The sequence below is a fragment of the Ovis aries genome, chromosome 15 (assembly GCF_016772045.2).
Source record: "Ovis aries strain OAR_USU_Benz2616 breed Rambouillet chromosome 15, ARS-UI_Ramb_v3.0, whole genome shotgun sequence".
Classification (NCBI taxonomy): domain Eukaryota; kingdom Metazoa; phylum Chordata; class Mammalia; order Artiodactyla; family Bovidae; genus Ovis; species Ovis aries.
In genome coordinates, this window is record NC_056068.1 from 2,143,418 (window position 1) to 2,168,010 (window position 24,593).

The following is a 24,593-nucleotide window of genomic DNA, read 5'->3' on the forward strand; positions in this document are numbered from 1 at the left end:
CTGGCTATCAGTCAGCACTGGTGTGGAAGATCTATGCCCTCTAAACAGCTGATGCTTTTAAAAACCATTTGAATAGCTCTATACAACTCCAATAGTCATTATTACACTGAAAACATCTTGTTTATATCTGACTAGAACACTTCTTCTTTTCTATTATGGCACTGGTTTCTCAGTAAGAAAACAAAACAAAATAATACAAAGAAAGGAAACAAACATATAGAGAGTCTCTATATAAATACGAAAAATTATTGAACTCAGGACTGGTGGGACAAGTCAAACAGAGGATTACAATTGATGTTCTTCCTTAAAGAATCTGGGTTGGATTTTAATTAATTTAACCATATTGCTAAGTAAAGCTTTAATGAACATTTTCATGACTAGAGATTTTCCTGTTTTCATGAGTTCAAGTGATTCACAATTTTTATTGTCTTTGATCTATTGTGACCAATTGATTTTCAAAAGCATTTTATCAATTTTAAATGCCCTAGCCATCTTGAGTGATTTAAAAATTTCCTTTTCAATTAAATTTGATGACCTTTGTGTTTGTCTTAATGTTTGAAAAGTAAAAGTGCAGTGAAATGACAATTTTTATAAACAACATGGAGAAATTTGATCATACATTATTTTAGGATAATTCACATTTAACTACCACACATACTTAAAGAGTATTGGTTCATGACTTGGTGCCACAGCTTGTTTTTTAATTTTGATCATCAATGAGGATAATCATACAGCAAAGAGTCACATGGAGTTGAAAATAGTTTACAGCTAGTTTAATTGTAACTCAAAATGGTATTGATGTTTCCCTAAACTCCTAGAGATGGTGATGGACAAGGAGGCCTGGTGTGCTGCAGTCCATGGGGTCGCAAAGAGTTGGATATGACTGAGTGACAGAACTGAACTGAGCATGTAATATCTTTCATTTTGAATTTTAAAAACTGCCTTATGGAGAGGTTGATTTGTAGCAATTCATGTAGGATAAAGAGCAAAGTTTTAAGTTTTAATTGACCATGAATTTATCAGGAACAGAGTGATATAACAGGCTAATTAAAATTCAAATAACCTTGGTCTACACTTTATATGTATAATGCCTAAATAACTGGAATTAATATTCTCACCTGGATCGATCATGTCAGATCATAATCATCTGTGTAAAAAATGTGGTTTAATTCTGGACGGCTTATGACAAGAGAATGGGGTTAATTTAGGTGAATATATTTTAATAAAATTATGACAAATTCATGGGATATTCAAAATGCCAGAACTAGAATGTTAAATCTTTTAGAAAGTATACCATATAAAGAAGTGTTATTTAGCCTGGGGAAGTCCAAAGGGGATTTGTGAAATCTGTTTTCAAAATTGTGAAGGGTTTGATTCATGTGGAGAAGAAGTTGATTTATGTTATTTTAACTCAGTTCTGACTAGGAATTAGTTGTTATAATAACCAACCAAGAAATGGATTCCTTCCCTTCTTCCTCTTGCCTTACAATCAGTCAGCAGACATTCGTTAAGCATAGAACATCCTAGTATAGTGATAGACTCATGGAACAGACATACTAATAAGGTTACCATCAGTCAGTCAGTCAGTCAGTTTAGTCGCTCAGTCGTGTCTGACTCTTTGCGACCCCACGAATCGCAGCACGCCAGGCCTCCCTGTCCGTCACCAACTCCCAGAGTTCACGCAGATTTACGTCCATTGAGTCAGTGATGCCATCCGGCCATCTCATCCTCTGTCGTCCTCTTCTCCTGACCCCAATTTCCCCCAGCATCAGAGTCTTTTCCAATGAGTCAACTCTTCGCATGAGGTGGCCAACGTACTGGAGTTTCAGCTTCAGCATCATTCCTTCCAAAGAAACCCCAGGGCTGAGCTCCTTCAGAATGGACTGGTTGGATCTCCTTGCAGTCCAAGGGGCTCTCAAGAGTCTTCTCCAACACCACAGTTCAAAAGCATCAATTCTTCGGTGCTCAGCCTTCTTCACAGTCCAACTCTCACATCCATGCATGACTACTGGAAAAACCATAGCCTTGACTAGACAGACTTTAGTCGGCAAAGTAATGTCTCTGCTTTTGAATATGCTGTCTAGGTTGGTCATAACTTTTCTTCCAAGGAGTAAGCGTCTTTTAATTTCATGGCTGCATTCACCATCTGCTGTAATTTTGGACCCCCCAAAATAAAGTCTGACGCTGTTTCTACTGTTTCCCATCTATTTCCCATGAAGTGATGGGACAGGATGCCATGATCTTAATTTTCTGAATGTTGAGCTTTAAGCCAACTTTTTCACTCTCCACTTTCACTTTCATCAAGAGGCTTCTTCATTCCTCTTCACTTTCTGCTATAAGGGTGGTGTCATCTGCATATTTGAGGTTAATACTTGTCCCCAACTCACAATCTAATGGAATTGACAGGTTATGTACCTATCGATATATAATCTTCCAAGGCATATACAATATACAGAAAGTACTATATATGAAAGTTGACTATTCGAGCAAAAGCTGATCAAAAGGGGTATCATCTACAATCTTAATTTATAGATATTGTACCTTTGTGCTTCTTTCTTAAAATGATGTGTACAGTCTTATAAGATATATTTATGTATCTTATATATACAATGTTAATGCATTGTTTATTTATACAATGTTCAATATCTACATTGTATCATATATAAAACTCATTTTATTTATATTATATATATTAGTTTAGAAAAACAAAAATATATAAACAAAGCTTTTCTTTATTGGAGTGTATTTGCTTCACAATGTTGTGTTGGTTTCTGCTTTACACTGAAGTGAAACAGCTATATGTATACATATGACCCCTCCTTTTCAGCCCCAACCCCCATCTTACATATATAGGTCATTACAGATCACCAAGATGGGCTTCCTGTGCTTTATAGCAGATTCCCAATATCTATTTTACCTGAAATAGTGTCATACACTCCCAATTAATCCAAGCCTTTCTTTCCCCCTGCTGTGTCCATATGCCCCTTCTCTATACCTGGATCTCTCTACCCTAGTGTTAATTCCAGCACTATTTACAATAGCCAGGGCAGGGAAACAATCTAAAAGTCAAACAAGAAATGAATGGATAAAGAAGATGTGGTGTGTGCATGCTAAGTCGTTTCAGTCATATCCAACTCTTTGCAACCCTATGGACTCTATGAATTCTATGCAACTCTATGAATCTCTTCTGTCCGTGAGATTCTCCAGCAAGAATACTGGAGTGGGTTGCCACACTCGATCTCCAGAGAATCATCCCAACGCAGGTGTAGACAGGCATCTCTTAAGTTTCCTGCATTGCCAGGTGGGTCCTTTACCACCTGTGCCTTGTGGAAAGTCCAAGAAGATGTGGTACATATATACAACATATATACAATGGAATATTGCTCAACCATAGAAGAGATGGATCATTTGTAGAGATGTGGATGGACTTGGAGACTATTATACAGAGTAAAGTAATTTAGAAAGATAAAAACAAATATCATGTACTAACATATATGTGGAATCTAGAAAAATGATACAAAGCTCTTTTTTTTTTTCAACTGGGGACCAGTGTTGTTACTGATAAGTAAATGTGAAAATTGAGTTCCTTGGTAATCAGAGCAAAAAGGGAACCATTTGGACTGACATGTTTTTCATTACAAAAAAGAAAGCATATACACAGTTTTTTCAGAAAGTATATATTTATCTTGATTTTAAATCATTGGAGCAGAGAAACAGTGAAATGCTTCTCCAACTTGCTGAGGTAAGATTATATACATAGCTTAAATTTAAGCAATTTAAACAAGAATAAATTAATTTCAAACAGGACGGATAAGGGCTAATGAAACTGGCAAATTGTGAAATGTATAGAAAATTCAGTGTAGGTAATCAAGAATTGACAGGTTTTCATTGTACATTTGACTACAGATGCCTTCTTTCACATGTCTTCTAATTTCCTGAACTTTAAGAAGTGCTAAGGAAGCAGGGCTTGATGGCTCAGACAGTAAAGTGTCTGCCTGCAATGCAGGAGACCCAGGTTCAATCCCTGGGGTTGGGAAGATTCGCTAAGAAGGAAATGGCAATCCACTCCAGTATTCTTGCCTGGAGAATTCATGGACAGAGGAGCCCAGTGGGCTACTGTCCATGGGGTTGCAAAGAGTCCGACACGACTGAGTGACTTTCACTCACTCACTCACTCAAGGAAGCAGCCAATGAACAGATCATCTGAACAGATGATTCTCTTGAGCATGCTTACTAATACACCTGGGCTTCCCACGTGTGCTTTCTTCTACTCTGAAAGAGTACTGAATCAGCATTTTCTGGTTCTTTTTTTTCAGCATAGACTACATGTTATAAGTACCTAGAAGTTCTTTTCTACCAGATTTAAATTCATCAAAGTGCCTTCAGGCCAATGCAATATAAATCAATTTGCATTAATACTTCCACTTTCTTCTTCATAAGACTTCCTCCTTACCTAGCCCATTGCATCGTGACTCTAATGAAAACAAATGAGAAAAACATATATATATATATATATATATATATATATATGCTTAAGATAAGGAATGAATCCAATACCTTATTGTCTTTAGATGCTCTGCTCAATTTTCTTCTAAAATACATGATACTGGATGCTTGGGGCTGGTGCACTGGGACGACCCAGAGGGATGGTACAGGGAGGGAGGAGGGAGAGGGGTTCAGGATGGGGAACACGTGTATACCTGTGGTGGATTCATGTTGATGTATGGCAAAACCAATGCAATATTGTAAAGTAATTAAACTTCAATGAAAATAAATAAATTTATATTAAAAAATACATGAAAAGTCTTAGCTATCTTAAGAATGTCCCAAAGATGAGTGAAGAGAATACTCATAACACATTGTTCATTCATGTATTCAAAGATACATAATGATTCTTGTTTTGTACCAGGTATTGAGTAAGGCTATGAGGATATATTGTTTAACAAGGCAAATAAAGTCCTGGGTATGGGAGTTTTTATTCTACTGGGAATATAGATGATAAATATGTAAACAAATGAAAATAACAACTACAGATTGTAAAAAAAGCAAAGATTATAATAGGGTTGGCAATGCACTACAAAGTAAATGGAGTTTAGTGTGAGAGAGCTTACTCTACAGAGGTTGTCATGGAAGATTTCTCTTAGGCAATGACTTTGACCTGAGTCCTGAAGATCCAGAAAAAGCTACTTTAAAAAAAAACTGCATTGGAGGACTTCCCATCCCCAAAAATGAGAATGGAAAATGCAAAGGCATAGAAAATAGAAAGAAATGATTAAATCATGTGTAGGAACCAAAAAGAAGACTGAGTAAACTCCAACATGGTGGAACATGGCAAAGAGATGGATGAGAGACAGATCATGCTTAGAGTTCAAGTCTGTTAAAAGAGTTGCAGTTTTACTCCAAGAAACTGAAAACCATTGGAGAGTATTAAGTAAGAAGAAACAGTATTTTGCTTCACTTCCGAAGGGAACCACTGGCTCTGGTATGTAAAGTGAGTGGGGAGAGGAAATGGCAGTAGTGGGATATTCAGTACTAAATTATTAGAAAAGTATAATTGGCTTGCACTAGAATTGTGGGCTGGAAATGGTGAAAGTTGGAAATATTTGTAATGAATTTTGGAGATAGAAAAAAGAGTAGCTGATCAGATGGCAACAAACTTGGGGAAAACCTAGGAAAGTAATAGGTGGACCAACAAAGCAGATAATAAAAACGTCAAAACTAGCAAGTATGACCATGTAAGACTGTCAGGACAGGGAGATGAAGAACTGCAAAAAGGAGAACTTGGGAAGAAGTAAAACGCAGAACTGTTCAAGCTCAAATTCAGTCATGATTACAGCAGATTTGCACAAATGTATCAGTTCAAAGAAATAGTAAAAAAAAAAAATAGCTTTTCAAATAAATAAAACAGAAAAAAATAAAGATTAGTACCCAACACACATAAGAAATCCCCAAAGAGTTAGCATTATAAATATAAAATATGAAACCATAAAGTATTCTAAAAAAATGTGGAACAATATTCTACAGTTTTAAGGATAGGAATACCTTTATAAGCATAGCATGAAATCTAGAAGCCATGAAGAAAATGACTCACAGATTTGACTATATAAAAATTGTAAATATCTGTATGGTAAAAGGCATCATAAATGAAGCTGGAAGCCAAAGGCACGTAGAAAAATAGTAAAAAAATAATCTTAAACATCATGACAAAGGATTCATTTCTATAGTTTGTAAAACACTCCCTCAAATAAAGAAGAAAACATTGGTAAAGTGAAAGAACAACAGTTCACACAGAAAGAGATAAAAGGTCTTATAGATTCAGGAAAATATTCTTAGCCTCACTATTAATCAAAAATATGCAAATTAAAGCATCAATTAGATGTCATTTAGACCCATCATACACTTCATGGGGCTCAAGGCAAGAATACTGAAGTGGCTTGCCATTCCCTTCTCCAGTGGACCACGTTTGGTCAGAACTCTCTACCATGACCTGCCAGGCTTGGATGGCCTTACACGCCATGGCTCATAGTTTCATTGAGTTAGACAAGGCTGTGATACAAATGAGCAGTTTGGTTAGTTTTCTTTGACTGTGGTTTTCATTATGTCTGCTCTTATGGACAAGGATAAAAGGCTTCTGGAAGCTTCTTGATGGGAGAGACTGTGGGGGAATCTGGGTCTTGTTCTGATGGGCGGGGTCATGCTCAGTAAATCTTTAATCCAACTTTCTGTTGATGGGCTGGGCTTTGTTCCTTCCCTGTGGTTTGGCCTGAGAACTTATGCCCACACTATGATACACAGTGTCCCTAACCCCACCGCAGGCCACTATTGAACCATGCCTCCATCTGAGACTCCCGCACACTCATAGGCATGTTAGGCTCAGTCTCTTGTGGGGACACTGCTCCTTCCTCTTGGATCCTGGTTCGAACAAAGTTTTATTTCTGCCCTCCAAGTGTGTGTTTCCTCAGTATTTTGGCCATGGGAAAATGGACCGGTTCCAAATTGGGAAAGGAGTATGTCCAGGCTGTTAATTTAACTTATATGCAGACTACATTATGCGAAATGCTGGGCTGGATGAAGCACAAGCTGGAATCAAGATTTCTGGGAGAAATATCAATAACTTCAGATATGGAGATGACATTATCCCCATGGCAGAAAGTGAAGAAGAACTAAAGAGCCTCTTGATGAAAGTGAAATAGGAGAGTAAAAAAGCTGGCTTAAAACTCAAAATTCAGAAAACTAAGATCTTGGCATCCAGTCCCATCGCTTCATGGCAAATAGATGGGGAAACAATGGAAACAGTGTCAGACTTTATTTTCTTGAACTCCAAAATCACTGCAGATGGTGACTGCAGCCATGAAATTAAAAGACACTTACTCCTTGGAAGCAAAGCTATGACCAACCTAGACAGCATATTAAAAAGCAGAGACATTACTTTATTAACAAAGTTCTGTCTAGTCAAATCTGTGTTTTTTCAGGAGCTGTGTGTTGATGTGAGATCTGGACCATTAAGAAAGATGGAGAATTGCTGCTTTCGAACTGTGATGCTGGAGAAGACTCTTGAGAGTAACCAGGACTGCAAGGAGATCAAACCAGTCAATCTTAAAGAAATCAGTCCTGAATATACATTGGAAGGACTGATGCTGAAACTGAAGCTCCAGTATTTTGGCCACATGATGCAAATAACTGATTCATTGGAGAAGACCCTGATGCTGGGAATGATGGAAGGCAGGAAGAGAAGGGGATACCAGAGGATGAGATGGTTGGATGGCATTACTGACTTGAAGGACATGAGTCTGAACAAGCTTCAGGAGTTGGTGATAGACTGGGAATCCTGGGATGTTGCAGTCTATGGGGTCCCAGAGTTGGACATGACTGAGTGACTGATCTGAACTGAACTTAACTTCACGCATTAGGACAAGTGAAGATTCAAGAAACTGATAATGACTAGCGTTAGCAGGTCATAGAAAACCAATTATTCTTACATCTTGGTTGCTGTAAATATAAATAATACTTTCTGAGGAAAGAACATTAATAATATGGACTAAAAGCAAAAATACACATTGTTCAATATAGTAATTTCATTTCCAGGAATTAATCCTATGGGAATATTAACACAGGTACTCAGATAGCTTTACTGCTATTCTGCTTGTAACATAAAAAACGGGAAACAACATAAATGTTGATACAGAGGGTACTGACTACATTTAATAGCAACTTTGCGCAATGACGTTCAGTTCAGTTCAGTTCAATTCAGTTCAGTCGCTCGCTCTTTGCGACCCCATGAATCGCAGCAGGCCAAGCCTCCCTGTCCAACACCAACTCCCGGAGTTCACTCAGATTCACGTCCATCGAATCAATGATGTCATCCAGCCATCTCATCCTCTGTCGTCCCCTTCTTCTCCTGCCACCAATCCCTCCCAGCATCAACGTCTTTTCCAATGGCATTACATAGCAGTAAAAGAAAATAAGATAGGTCTTATACACTGAGGGAAAACTTTGCATGAAATAAAACATTAATAAAATATGCTTATAGATTAATATTGTTATTAAAAAGTTATATATATGTATGTATTTTATGTTTATAGTATTCTACTGCTCACTTTAGGTCTATACACATAAAAAGAAAATTCCAGAAAGATCTATTTACTGTGATTACCCCTTAGTGGTGAGATTGCAATAATATTTTGGCTCTTAAGATTTCTAAATCACTTGAAATTTTCATGGGTCAGTTTAAAAAGATAGAAATATGAGAATGGAAAGAACACAATATGTAATATATATATTATTTATATATATATATATATATATAAAATATATATAAAGTTACTGATGAGAAAGTTATTCATGAGCATGCTGGGCTGGATGAAGCACAGGATGGAATCAAGACTGCTATGACAAATATCAATAACCTCAAAAATGCAAATGACATTACCCTTATGGCAGAAAGTGAATAGGAACTAAAGAACCTCTTGATGAAGGTGAAAGAGGAGAGTGAAAAAGCTCGCTTAAAAGTCAACATTCCAAAAATGAAGATCATGGCTTCCAGTCCCATTACTGCATGGCAAATAGATGGGGAAACAATGGAAACAGTGACGGACTTTATTTTCTTGAACTCCAAAATCACTGCAGATGGTGACTGTAGATATGAAATTAAAAGATGCTTGCTTCTTGAAATAATAGCTATGACAAACCTAGGCCACATATTAAAAAGCAGAGATATCACTTTGCTGACAAAGGTCCATGTAGTCAAAGCTATGATTTTTCCAGTAGTCATATATGGATATGAGATTTGGACATAAAGAAGGCTGAATGCTGAAAAATCAATGCTTTTGAACTATAGTGTTGGAGAAGATCCTTGAGAGTCCCTTGGACAGCGTGGAGATCAAACCAGTCCCTCCTAAAAGAAATCAGTCCTGAATATTAGTTGGAAGTACTGATGCTGAAGCTGAAGTTCCAATATTTTGGCCACCATGATGGGAACGATTAGAAATGAAAGGCAGGAGGAGAAGCGGACAACAGAGGATGAGATGGTTGGATGGCATCACTGACTCACTGGCCGTGAGTTTGAGTGAGCTCTGGGAGATGGTGAAGGATAGGAAAGCCTGGTGTGCTGCAGTCCAAGGGGTTGCACAGAGACTGAGTGATTGAACAGCAGCAACAATGAGAAATTGCTTTTTTAAAAATAAGGATATAAGCAAAAATAAGCAAACAATGGTTATAGTTTAGGTGTAATTTTTGCTGGAGAAGTATAATGGCTTGTTCAAAGAAAAGTATTACATCACAATTTTTTACCTTTCATTTCAAAGATAACATTGAACTTTTTATTTATGACTCTAGTAGTTTTATCAAATTGGAGGCAAGTAAGGACACTATGAAGACCGCAGCAGTTTTGACTTAGGTTAATGATCTTTAAGATATTCCTCATTATGTTTATTGGAATCCAAAAACATGTAAGGGAAAACCTGAAATGAACTCTCTGACCACTGTTCATCAAATAACATTCCTATAAAGATTATGTAGGTTGGCCAAATAATGAAGTGTCCAATGTTTGTGCCGCATATAAAGACTCATTTATTCATTTTAAAATCTGGTGGTATTCATTCATTTTTACACTTGGTGGCATTTTGCTGCTGCTGCTGCTGCTAGGTCACTTCAGTCGTGTCCAACTCTGTGCGACCACATAGACAGCAGCCCAGCAGGCTCCCCTGTCCCTGGGATTCTCCAGGCAAGGACACTGAAGTGGGTTGCCATTTCCTTCTCCAATGCATGAAAGTGAAAAGTGAAAGTGCAGTCACTCAGTCATGTCCAACTCTTAGCTACCCCATGGACTGCAGCCTACCAGGCTCCTCCGTCCATGGGATTTTCTAGACAAGAGTACTGGAGTGGGTTGCCATTGTCTTCTCCAGGTGGCATTTTATTCACTGGGTAAATGGAAATTGTTAAAGAAGCAACTTTGAGGGAAACATCTTTCTATTCAAATTAGGAGTTAGCTAACCACTGTCACACAGAGTGATGGTTATCTTATATATACTATACTAATCAGGATACTTTAATGTGAATGGAAGGCAAAACTGACTTTAGGATCTGATGCCCTGAATACTCTGTGGTTAGGCAAATTTTCTTAACTACAAATCTTTAGTTTCTCCATATATAAAATGAAAACAATAGTGATGCCTGTTTCTTACAGTTGTGTAAGAATATAAGTAATTAATATAGACCCTTGGCATATAATCACTAGCTAATTATATTATCAAGGAGAAATGAGTTTTAAGAACTGGGGATAATCAGCTATGTCAAGTTATGCAAATTATTAAAAGACTGTGACTAAGGAACAATGGAATTTACTAATCTGTAAATCACTGATGACCTTCAAGAACACTGTTGCAGTAGTGGTGATTGTTAAAGGAAAAGGCAAGTCCTGATAAAAATAGGAGTTGATGTGGAATGTATAAAGCTTTTGATAGTTAAGAGAAGAAATAAAAATAATATGATAATAGTTTAATAGGCAGAATACCAAACCAAGCATTTTCCCAGCTAGGACACATTGATTATTTTCTATGATGAGGAAGAAGTTATTGGAGATGAAGTTTATGGAAAAATTCTTGGTTAGTTTAAAAAATAAAATCCAACTGGCTTTTGAAATTAAGAAGATAGGGAATGGAGTACTGTTTATCTAATCTATGTATAACTCCTTTAGGGCTGTGGGCTGTGTGTGTGTGTGTGTGTGTGAGTGGACTGAAATTCACTGATAATCTATTCAAAAATTTAGACTGTCTCTCTGTTTACACACACATACATGCAAATACACATGCCACACTCAAGAACACATAATTGTGCATACAATTAGGAGAATCCATTAATCCCTTTAATCCATTCATGAACCAATTTTTTCTCCAAATGGTCCACAGATTCTCAACAAAGTTACCCTCTTGTAGGACTTAGAAATAGTTTAGACAAATATGCATTTAGTTTTGTGTATAAATTAAAATTAACAATTGTTAGAGGTCAAAAATTCCTATGAAATATAAATAAAATATATTTATTCAAAACACAAATTACTTTTCAAAATATAAACAGGAAATACAAACTTGAAATTTTTCCACTGATTCAGAAATAAATGTTCTATGTGACATAGAAAATGTAATACAGCTAAATTAAATTGAGTTACAATTATAGGCTAAATATTTTCCATGCACTTTTCTAATATTCATAAAATACATGGGTCTTTTGTTAATGAATGAAGAAACTGAGGCTCAAAACTGCAAGTAACTGGCCCACTATCAGGTTGCAAATCCAAGCCCATTTGGATCAAAAGTCCAGAAAAGATTATCCCTATCACTAATTATAAGAATATTCTAGGCCACTATACACAAAGAGTATGCATTAATAGAATCTATGTGGGATTAATAAAGGCTGCTTTTTTTTTCCTAGTCAAAATACAAAAGAACACTAAAGAAAAAAGAAGAAAAGACTGATGTTAAGGATCAATTACCCTTGCAACTTGTTATAAAAATTCATCAATCAAAGACATGATTGATCACTATTTACTTGAAATTCTTCCTATCTCTTGGCTCTTGTGAATTATTCCTACCTCACTTTCCTCTGAACTCTGACCCATTTCCTTCAGTTTCCTTTTCTCTCCTTGTCCCTGAAATACTGGTATTTCTTGGGATTTTGTCCTCAGCATTCTTTCACTGATTTTGCTCTCTCAGGATGATATCATCCACATCCATGGTTTCATTCATTATTCAGTGTCTCTCTTCAGTTCAGACTGAGCCCAAGAGCTCCAGATACATATGACCAGAACTCTTTTGCATTTACATGTCTTTTAAATGCCTCCTTATCTGTACATCCACACTAAACTCACCTTCCTCATTCAATTCTGCTCCTTCTTTGGTGTGCGCCTTCCTAGTTTGGTTTTGATAATTTGTCAAAACTAAAAATTGAAGAAATCATCTTTAATTCTTACCATACTTCTATTCTTTCTTTTATATTCTTTGCAGCCAAAGATGGAGAAGCTCTTTACAGTCAACAAAATCGAGACCAGGAGCTGACTGTGGATCAGATCATGAACTCCTTATTACCAAATTCAGACTCAAATTGGAGAAAATAGGGAAAACCGCTAGACCATTCAGGTATGACCTCAATCAAATCGCTTATGATTATACAGTGGAAGTGAGAAATAGATGTAAGGGCCTAGAACTGATAGAAAGAGTGCCTGATGAACTATGGAATGAGGTTCCTGACATTGTACAGGAGACAGGGATCAAGACCATCCCCATGGAAAAGAAATGCAAAAAAGCAAAATGGCTGTCTGGGGAGGCCTTACAAATAGCTGTGAAAGAAGAGAGGCAAAAAGCAAAGGAGAAAAGGAAAGATATAAGCATCTGAATGCAGAGTTCCAAAGAATAGCAAGAAGAGATAAGAAAGCCTTCTTCAGTGATCAATGCAAAGAAATAGAGGAAAACAATAGAATGGGAAAGACTAGAGATCTCTTCAAGAAAATCAGAGATACCAACGGAGTATTTCATGCAAAGATGGGCTCGATAAAGGACAGAAATGGTATGGACCTAACAGAAGCAGAAGATATTAAGAAGAGTTGGCAAGAATACACGGAAGAACTGTACAAAAAAGATCTTCATGACCCAGATAATCATGATGATGTGATCACTAATCTAGAGCCAGACATCTTGGAATGTGAAGTTAAGTGGGTCTTAGAAAGCATCACTATAAACAAAGCTAGTGGAGGTGATGGAATTCCAGTTGAGCTCTTTCAAATCCTGAAAGATGATGCTGTGAAAGTGCTGCACTCAATATGTCAATAAATTTGGAAAACTCTGTAGTGGCCACAGGACTAGAAAAGGTCAGTTTTCATTCCAATTCCAAAGAAAGGCAATGCAAAAGAATGCTCAAACTACTGCATAATTGCACTCATCTCACATGCTGGTTAAGTTATGCCCAAAATTCTCCAAGCCAGGCTTCAGCAATACATGAACCGTGAACTCCCTGATGCTCAAGCTGGTTTTAGAAAAGGCAGAGGAACCAGAGATCAAATTGCCAACATCCACTGGATCATGGAAAATGCAAGAGAGTTCCAGAAAAACCTGTATTTCTGCTTTATTGACTCTGCCAATGCCTTTGACTGTGTGGATCACAATAAACTGTGGAAAATTCTGAGAGAGATGGGAATACCAGACCACCTGACCTGCCTCTTGAGAAATCTGTATGCAGGTCAGGAAGCAACAGTTAGAACTGGACATGGAACAACAGACTGGTTCCAAATAGGAAAAGGAGTATGTCAAGGCTGTATATTGTCACCCTACTTATTTAACTTCTATGCAGAGTACATCATGAGAAACACTGGACTGGAAGAAACACAGGCTGGAATCAAGATTGCCGGGAGAAATATCAGTAACCTCAGACATGCAGATGACACCACCCTTATGGCAGAAAGTGAAGAGGAGCTAAAAAGCCTCTTGATGAAAGTGAAAGAGGAGAGTGAAAAAGTTGGCTTAAAGCTCAACATTTAGAAAAAGCAGATCATGGCATCCGGTCCCATCACTTCATGGGAAATAGATGGGGAAACAGTGGAAACAGCATCAGACTTTATTTTGGGGGGCTCCAAAATCACTGCAGGTGGTGACAGCAGCCATGAAATTAAAAGACACTTACTCCCTGGAAGAAAAGTTATGACCAACCTAAATAGTATATTCAAAAGCAGAGACGTTACTTTGCCGACTAAGGTCCGTCTAGTCAAGGCTCTGGTTTTTTCCTGTGGTCATGTATGGATGTGAGAGTTGGACTGTGAAGAAGGCTGAGTGCCAAAGAATTGATGTTTTTGAACTGTGGTGTTGGAGAAGACTCTTGAGGGTCCGTTGGACTGCAAGGAGATCCAACCAGTCCATTCTGAAGGAGATCAACCCTGGGATTTCTTTGGAAGGAATGATGCTAAAGCTGAAACTCCAGTACTTTGGCCACCTTATGCGAAGAGTTGACTCATTGGAAAAGACTCTAATGCTGGGAGGGATTGAGGGCAGGAGGAGAAGAGGACGAGAGAGGATGAGATGGCTGGATGGCATCACGGACTCGATGGACGTAAGTCTGAGTGAACTCTGGGAGATGGTGATGGACAGGGAGGCCTGGTGTGCTGCAATTCATGGGGTCGCAAAGAGTTGGACACGACTGAGTGACTGAACTGAACTGAACTGATGCTTCTTTTCAGCAGCCTACACGGATATACAACCCATCACTATGTTCTGTCAACTGTTCTGTATTTATCTATTTACTTCGCTCTTGTCTCAGAGCTCCCACTTTTATTTAAGAACTTCCTATCCTAAGTTGAATTATTTCAAGACAACTGTTTTTTTCTTCCCATTTTGCCCCCTTCTGGTACATTTTCCTTCTTGAAATAATCCTATTATTTATAAAACATAAATCTGATTATGCCACTGTTGTGTTAAATTATTTATGGGTCCCCCTTTTATTCAAAAGAGTTTCCTTACAAGAGCTACAAGTCCCTGTGTGGATCTACAAAGCTTCGCCCCTTAGCACATCTCTCCTTCCCCTCACACCCAGTACTACAGTCAAACTAAACCACATTCAGTGGTTCAATCACATCTGGCCTCACCATCTTTTGATGCCTTGTCATGTGCTGCTACTTTGGCGAGGGGTGTCTTCCTTCTTGTCTATATTTCAAATAACTAGCACCTTAAAACCCAGATCAGGTAATAACTCCCAAAGGGCAGCATGACAAGTTTGATGTTCCTTCTTGTGTTAATCTCTGTTACAGCACTCTATTTCTCTGTCATAATACTTTGTCTTACTGAACTGTGATAATTGGCTTGTATGTGTTTCCTACTGCTCCTTGAGGGCAACAACTTCTCATAATTTTCAGTATCCTCATTTCTGGGCTACCCAGGTAGCTCAGTGGTAAAGAATTTGCCTACAGTGCAGGAGACACATGTCGGATCTTTGGGTTAGGACAATCCCTGGAGAAGGAAATGGCAACCCACTCCAGTATTCTTGCCTGGGAAATTCCATGGACAGAGTAGCCTGGTGGGCTAGAGTCCACGGGGTTGTAAAAGAGTCAGATATGATTTAGTGACTAAATATCAATCTTAATTTCTAGTAGAGTGTCTTAAATACAGTTGTCCTTGATAAACATGTTTAATGAATAAGTGACTATGTTTATTATCTAATCTAGTGAGTGAATGGGCAGATTCATTACAAAATATAACTTTGGTCTTTGCTGCATCACTCACTGTCATCTGATTAATTAATAAGTTGCCCAGAAATGTCTTGCCCTATTTTCTTTAAAATATTACAATAAAATTAGAAAAAAAAGACAGTTATTTTATTTCTTGATTCAAGTAATCTCAGTACAGATGTACTTGTCACATCCATGGTCTTCTGGTTAAAGTGCTAGGATAGTGACTAGAACAACTGGGTTCAAATCTAAACTCTGTGACTTTTTAGCTACATGGTCTTTGGCAAATCAAACGATTTCTTTGAGCCGAATCTGGCTTACCTAAAAAATAATGACTATCTTCTCAGACAGGCTCACTCCAAGATTAGTTGAGGTCAAATAAAATCATGTACACAAAAACAGTATAAAACCTGTGTTATAATAAAATGGAAGGTATATGGAATTTATTCCTCATTTTAAATTCCTGAACACTAGTAAAATTCTGTTATTAAGATATATACATAATTCCTAAAGTCAGAAAGTACAAATTGTTCCTCTTTGAGAAATAAAACCTCTTTGGAGAATTCATAAGAAAAAAGTAAAGAGAATTTTTTCAAATGGCTTTATGGAAGTTTAATCCTGTGACAATTCTGAAATACATCAATGCAATTGTGCATGATTTAAGAAAGGTCCAAGGCACAGGAATATGACTCATCTTTGTCATCAATGTCATAATGGAAAATTAAGATAAAAGGGGAAAATAATATTATAAAACTAAGTAATTATTTCAAATCAACAAAGAATCTTGCTACCAATTCAAAATAAGGAAAGAATTACAGTAACTCATTTTCCTAAAAATAATCAAAAGTCAAACAATATTCAATTCTAATATATTTCTTATAACAAGGTCAAAATATCAGATTTTTTATTTTAGCATTTTAAAAATATTATATCAGTCCAATATATCCTTTTAGAATGCCTTTTTAGGGTTTCATGTTCCTGAAAAGAAAGATATATAATATTTAAATATTGTTAAAGCCACAAGACCTTATTATTCAGCACCCTTAAATTCAACATGTTTGAATTCAGTCCGTAGTATATAAGCAAAAATGTCTGCAGACCCTACTGGATATACTGTCACATTTAAAACATATTTAGATTAACTAAACAAGTCTTTTTTACACACTAACCTACTTTTACAAGTATCACTCAACTTGGATATTTAGGGTTGGTAAACAAACCCTTCACAAATAGAGTTAATATTTAAGTTAAAAAAGAACAACTTTTTCATCATTACTAAGGTATAACATGCATTCCATTCTTGATTTACAACTTTCTAATCCGTCATGTTGCAAACCACTGAATAGACAGATTTTAGACAGAAAAGGCGAGTAAGATAAACAAATCATTAAAAAATAAATAAATAAAAGATAACAAAAATATTAACCAGTTAGTCTTTCCTATCCAAGTTTAAAAAGTTGGAAATATTCAACAAAAATTCTATTTCACCTAAGTGACAATACATAACTACTTAATGTATCTTATTATGTATTTTGCACTACCAATTTGAAATTAAAAGAATCATTTGAGAAACTGAACCTCTCTGTGTTTTATTGTAAAGAGGCTACCTCTTTTACAGGATTTCAAACATAACTGAGCTCAAGTGATAATTCCAATATCTAATTTTGTTTTATCTTTTAGAAAACTTGATGATAGACTACATCAGTATTTTGGTCATTATCACTTTGGCAAAATTTAAGATATATCATCCTCCAAAACAAAAACATATTTATTAATTTAGAAAAATATAAGAACACAGCCTCATTTTAGGTTGTCTTAAATGTTTTGCAGAGAACATACTCAATTTAACTAGCATGTTTGCTTGTGAAGATAGCTTTTTGGAGTCAAATGCATAATATTTTGTTAAAGAAAACTGTCCACATCAAATTATTTGTTAAATATCTATTTTGCCAAAGCCCATACTTTGAATAGATTACAGCAAATAAATGTATATCTTTAATTATATTTTGAAATGTGACTACTTGGGCCACCTATTACACCTACACTTTGTTATTTAAATATGCCATAATTCTATATTATCTGTATTTCTTGTAGTTTCAGTTTTATACTAGGCAAAGTATGATTTTTCAACAATGGGAATAGTTTAAAAAGAGAACAGCATTTTAATTTAATCTTACACAAATTTTTTTTTTTTTAAGTTACAAACCAAAATAAACCTGATTCTCCTTCAGAAACTTGAGATTTATCCCAATAGTGCAAATTTTGAGTTTATTGGGGTTTACATTTATGTAGTATGTCATCTCCATACGCAGGATGTTTACATTGTCCAAAATATTCTTTAAACTTTAATTTTGAGACAGAAGAATCAACCTTAAATTACATTTATCCAGTAGATGACCAATAATACTCTTTATTCCTTAGTCTGCTATTTTTAGTTTTTAAGTGTATATTTCATAAAATAAATATATCCTATACAGTGGTTCTCATTCACAAAGACACTAGATTACTCAGTTTTACAAGGATTCACTTTAGGAAAATCATATTTAAAATAAACCTAGTTGAACACATACTGTACATTTATATTTAATTCAGCATGAAAAATTTTAAAATCTAGTCTGTATCGCTATGAGGAATAAGTTCATGTTAATTCTCTAGAACACTGTTTTTACCTTTTGTACCCAAAGGCATAGAGCTTGATACATGAGGTTGCCTCATACTTATTGCTTATGTTTCACCTTTGATTAGACTGGAAAATCACGTGCGTACAGGCTCTTGGTCAGTTCATTTCACAAACACCAATCACCTGACCCATACCCTCTGATCAAAAACATGATACCACTAACATTACATTACACTTGGAATCAAAATAAGCAGACTTTGTTTTCTTAGCTTCAATTTTCTCAATTCTAACACGTTAAAGAATAGCATACTACCTATATTTTATACCTGTTTCTACTTTTTCATGCTGTGTACAGTTTCTTATTAATTTTTTATGTTTACAGGTTCTTTGCCACTATCGTTTTATTCTATATAACATTTTTATCACATAAATAATATGATACTAAAATTAACCTGAATGAGATTAACAAACTATGTGGAAGGAGAAAAGAAGGAATTATCACTGTCGTTTATAAAGCTGGAAGCCAGAATACAAACTTTAGAATACTTAAGAACCTAATCTGGAAAAATAAAACTAATATAGTTCCACTTTTATGAAAGTCTTTCAAAATTAAATAATAAAAAATATATTTAAATAGCAATTTACTGTAGACAAAGTACCTTCAGGTGTATTTGAATCATAAATTATTTTTAAACTTAGTAGTATTTTGTTGCCAAAATCTCAAGAGCGATATAAGGAAAATACTTAAATCAACAGATAACATTCATGTAGTAAGGAAAATATTTTATACCTAGAATGTACTAAGGAAAATATTTTATACCTAGAGCTAATTTGAAATGTTGACATCTCTATCAAAACTTGGAACAAAAAATAATAACAAGACATTAAAAAAATAGCTATCCATAAACTTAGCTCTAATTTGTGTTCATTTCTGCTTAAAAACAATTCCCATATAATTATCTTTATAAAGAATATTTATTTTATTACTAAATAAAGCAAGTGATTTTTCAAATTAAGTAGTACTCAAAGGAACTAAAACATTCCTGCAAATGAATACATTTGCTTTAGATTAAAAAAAAAAAAAGTCAAATGCTTTAACCTCCTTATGAAATGAAGTTCAAAAATAAAGTATTAATTAGGTGCCTATATTAAGGAAACATGATCATGTTATTTGTTAGATGAATTAATTGCAGATATATATGAGCTAAATGAAACAGATATCCTCCTAACACATAAAAACTCTTTGTTTTCAAATTCACTTGTTTGTTCAAAATACAGTTTCTTGTACTTAGAGTACTTTCAAAATAAAAATATACTCAGTCTGATATATTAAAAATATTATACAATGCAGACTGAATATTTTATTATTATTAGCAAAACTTTATATAGAAACTATTCCTACACGTCTTACGTAATCTATAACAATTATCTTAACACACAAATTTTAAGGAGCTGTAAATTAGCATCTAAAAATAAGGAGGTATGGAAAACATGTATTTTCCTCAAGGGTGAAAATGTAACCTAAATGCTCTATTGATCATATTTTATTGATTTTTAAATTAATACACAGTTGCTTATATTTTTACTTTATGTTATACAGTATTTTCACAGAGGAGCTCTAAAAAACTGTTTAATCATAACATTAGATAAGATCACCAAATCTAAATTGTATTGTGGGGATAATAGATCCAGCTGGGTTAGTATGTGAATTCAGTGGATTGGAGATTAACATGATTTGCCACCAAGGTAAGACTCCATGGAGTTATATCCACAGAATATATATATTACCTGATAGCAAGAGATATTTACAACCCAGAATATAAGAGCAGGGCAGCTTCAAGTGACATCACCAGATCATCTGCAGTGTCAACCAACCTAGTGGAATATACATCCTCCACACCACCACTCCCCACTTTCTCACTGTTAGCAAACCTTCCATTCCCTTTATCAGTGTAAGAGAGCATGTGTCTTGTATGCTCACTCAAGTGAAAAGCAAATACAAACCAAAGGAAAATAAATAAAAAACAAGATTGAGTACAATTTTTACTAACTTGACATGCAGGTTGTAGGACTAATACTGAAATGTTAAAGGAGAAAGTAATTTCAAGAAAAAGGAAAGAAGAAAGAAAGGAAGAAAGGGATGGAGGGAGGAGGAGGGAGGGAGAGATGAAGGGAGGGAAGGAGGAAGGAAGAGAAGGAAAGACCAGCCAAATATCCTGGAGACTAAATCTTGCTGTAACTCTGATTTCCTCTCTAACCAGCAAACTGTGGAGAGCTTGAATGTCTTTCTGAAATATAATAACAGTAATAATACAGAGAAAAGGGCTTCTATTGCCCTGACTTAATTCTTTTCTCATTTATCTTCAACTTATGTTTTACTTACAAGCATTTGTTACAGCAAAGCTGTTGGCGGTCTCGATGTTGTCCACATGAGGTACCAAATTAAAAGGAGCTTCTGACGCATTGGGGCTGGTGTTATGAAGAAAAATTGCTAATCGAAAAGCAGTGTACTCCTGATCTGTGTTTCGGATGAAGAGACCACCTAGCAAAAACAGCAGAAAAAGCCCGTTCAGTGTTTCCTCTTGTAACTATTATTACACCCGCACTAAGCACTGTCAAATCCACGGCCATTCACCAATACACACATTAAGGGGCTAGCCCTGCCACATCTTGGGAGACTGCCCTTTGTCTCTAAAGAGTATGTTTAGCATTTCAGTCTTTAGGACAACTCAGCTTTTTACTGTCCCAATTTGTCATGATCACAGCGGCCTCTGAGACAGACCATTTAGTGTGTTTTGCCTTCTCTCCTTGCCCTCACTATGATTCCCAGCACACTGCTACAGAAGCCAGCTCCAGGCATTTCTAAGATGCATGCAGGTGAGCAGAAAAGACAATTCGCATTAAAATACAGAAATAAAGGTTTGTGATGACATGCAGGTGAGAGGGAAATCAAAAGGGAGACGTGAACTTTGTTTTTATGCAGTTCCTGGACCCAGCCTAATTAGCCCCGTTTTGTGCAATGTCCACGAGAAATGATGCAGTGTGAGGCTGGGCTTAGTTGGAAGGAATTCAATAGCTGCGTCCCATCAAAAGACAGGGGAGAATAGAAAAAAAAAACAGCCAAGGGCAGGACGGATAGGGTCCCCAGAAATAGAGTCCAGAGGAGGGATTAAGGGGAAAAAAATCAAGAGGAAAATAAAAGAAGAAAAGGTTCCAGGAAAGGGACATAATTTTGTAATCGGTTAACTGGTAGCAAGCAAAGGCAAGTAGGTCAGGGTGTAAATGTCTTCTTTCTTTTTCTTTCTTTTTTCTTTTTAACCTAAGCAATGTCTTCTTGTAATAGCAAAAGCTGTTGCCTATAGCACGGGAAGAAGAGTGGATGGGTTTTGCTTTGTTTAAGCAAACTCTACATCCCTTCACACTCCAGAGAAAGAAATGAAAGGAGATATTAGATAAAATGCAATCAAACCCCACGGAGATTTTATCCCAACTTATTGCAATCTTACTTCAGCGACATGAGACAAATAGGAGTATAGACTGAGGATGGATGGAATGTAGACTGAGAACCGCTCTGTGCTGTTTCGACTGAACCAGCACCAAAGAGGCAGTCTTTATAAAGGGAAGAAAAGACGAGAGAAGAGCAGAAAGGAGACGTCGAATGTTCCCTTAAATTGCTTATCAGCAACTCATTTAACTCACTTTCGGTATCTGCTACAGCCACCCACATGCATACCCCACTGAATCAGAGCTTACCTATTTGCACGCTGCTCGGAAAGGCTCCCATGGCGAGTCCCCAAAATCCAGAAAATAACAAGACAATTTGTCTGCAAGTAATCCTCATCTTCTTTTCTCCTCTCCCTGGCGCGCGCTCTTTCTCTCGTACTCTTCCTAAAGACCGTTCAGAGAGGCATTGAGGACTACGGCGATAAAATTAAAAACAAAACAAAACAAACAAACAAAAAAAAAAAAAAAACGGAAAGAGGTTTGGACTGTTTAGGGTTATGACTTCCCTTAGCAATCCATCCCGAGCTGCCAGATTTTTCCTGCAGTCTCCATAGCCCTGGGAGAGGTTTGCTGTCCGGCTGCAAATGTTGCCCATGCAAAAGATGGTGGTGGAGCGGCTCCTGGCTGCTCCCAGGGATGAGACATGCGCTCTCTCTGTGCCTAGCTCACACTCACGCTCGGCCCTCGCTTTCTCACCTACACACACACACACACACACGCGCGCGCGCGTGCACACACACACACACACACACACATACACACACTGGCGCCGCGGCCGCCGCGCGCTCCGCGGCTGGGGTCTGCCACCGGCCACCTAGAGTCCCCACCGCCCCGCGCGTCGCGCCCCCCGGCGGCCCCTCCGCGGGCGCCGAGCGCTAGTTCCACACGTCCCTCGCCCACCGCCCGGCGGTCTTCGCCCCCGGCTGCTCACCGGAGCGCCCCAGGCTCTCCAACGCTCCGCAGCCAGAGGAGACAGGTTTTTCCCTTTCACCGCTCCCGCCTCTCTGGTTCCCGCTTTGGCAGGGGGTTCCACTCTGGGGGTGGGCACCCCCAGGGTCCCTCTCTTTGTTTTCCAGGCACCCCTGTTCCGCGGCCACGTGAGGCTGGAAATCTACCCGCGGGCCAGGTCCTCAAGCCCCGACCAGGGCCCCTGGGAGCTGGTCCCTCCCGGTGCTCCAGGCACCCTGCCGCATTCTTGCAGGCTCTGGGGAGGATCGGCTGCCTCCCTCTCCAGCTCAGCCTTTCTCTCAGCCTCACCCTCTTCTGCCACTGGGCTGCGCACAGGACTCCGGTCCGCGCTGCAGCAAATGTTTCTCATCAGCAAACAGCCCAGGGAATCTGGAGGGCCTGAGAAAGGGATGGATGAGATGAGGGGTCTCAAGGAGAGCAAGGATGAGGAAAGGCGCAAAGGGCAGCCACGGGCGAGTCTGAGTCCGGGACCAGCGACGGAAGAAGTGAGGAACGTCAGGCTGGAGAAGAAACACAGGCAGGCTGAAACAGGCTAGGAAAGAGAGCAAGGAAGGAAAAGTTAATTTAAAGAACAAAGAAAGGTAACGACCAAGGTGGGGAAGGGACTGAGAAATGAAAACTGAATAGGGCCTCTACGCTGTTCTTCGAATGTCAGGGAACTAGGAGTAAGAACCGCTTGAGCTGCAAATTAAAAAGGGGAGTTAAAGAGTCCTTTCTTTGCAGGCTTTTTTCAGGTGACACATTTCCTCTGTGCTGGGCCTGCCTCAGGATTTAGGAAGCACATAGTTCAGAAGCTGACCAAGGAGAACCTCTTAGTTCTTGGGTTAGCGGGCACCAGTGACTATTTGTGCCCGATAGAAAAACCGGGTGTTTTTCATGCACATCTTTTCTTAACTGGAGCTCCAGAATACTCAGCTCTACTCCATGTCATCCCAGGAATGCTTAAGCACTGTGTTGATGATGTCAATAGTTGCTTTAAATGGGTAGAAGAAAATTAATTATCCTAGAAAGTTTTAGAGCTATGGTGTCACTGCCTCTCCATGGGTCATCTATAAGACTTCAATTCACTTGACTGTGTTGGATGGAGTCTGTGCCACACCCAGAGAGCTACTGCACAAGCAAGGGATGAAAGGTTTCTAATTTCCTCTGTACCATCTGTCTCCTGACCTAGACAGTATATTCAATCCCCAAATTCCATTAAGTGATGAAAGAAAAAGTGTTTTAAATCTTTACAGGTCTTTTCGTGCCATTGCTTGAATCATATCATTTTAAAGTCTGCAAGACTGGGTCACATTAGCTAAAGCCAAGGTTCTGAAGAGTTGTTAGAGGGAAGGATTCCCCTTAAAGGTTAACTGTAAGAAATTTTAGAAATGTAGAGACATGATGCCTTCATTTAATGCATTAGTATCTTTTACACTTAAAGTACTGTATTCTATTATATTTTAGGAATGAATATAGGAAGTGCCTGTGTTTATTTGATGTAACATTTGGGAAAAGAAGAGAAAGAATTGATTAATGTGGAGTTCTTACAAGGGCTCAATTGGTCAATTAGTAAAGACTTTTTGAAATATGTATTACCTTTACTCCTTCAAGTATCCTTTTATTAGATGTCACCAAGTGCCTGTATTTGGAGTTTGAGGATGACATGTAATAATTCTGGCTGAAAAGTCAGAGTACATTTCTTCAGAGTGTTTCTCTAAGTTCTCAATTTTACTTTTAAATGCGTCTTTTTGTTGTTGTTATTCGTCCACTTTTCTGTTACATTTCAGTACAAATTGTCATGACAAAAAACAACTT

General features: G+C 37.4%; 1 protein-coding gene across 10 annotated transcripts in view; it reads right to left on the reverse strand.

Moving 5' to 3' along the window:
• The window catches only part of GRIA4 (glutamate ionotropic receptor AMPA type subunit 4), a 668,265-nt gene extending 645,222 nt beyond the window's left edge, over positions 1-23,043 (reverse strand). For 5 of the 10 annotated variants that reach the window (XM_042232826.2, XM_012095291.5, XM_060399631.1 and 2 more), the window contains exons 1-2: positions 22,077-22,500; positions 20,707-20,865 (exon numbers count right to left, since the gene is read on the reverse strand). In XM_042232826.2, coding sequence (XP_042088760.1) covers positions 20,707-20,865; positions 22,077-22,164 — 247 coding nt within the window. In that variant the 5' untranslated portion in view covers positions 22,165-22,500. Of the gene's footprint in view, positions 1-20,706; positions 20,866-22,076; positions 22,501-22,758 lie in introns of those variants that run through there. The other 5 variants (XM_027979122.3, XM_060399628.1, XM_060399632.1 and 2 more) reach the window with 2 other exon arrangements.
• Between the last annotated feature and the right edge of the window lie 1,550 nt (positions 23,044-24,593).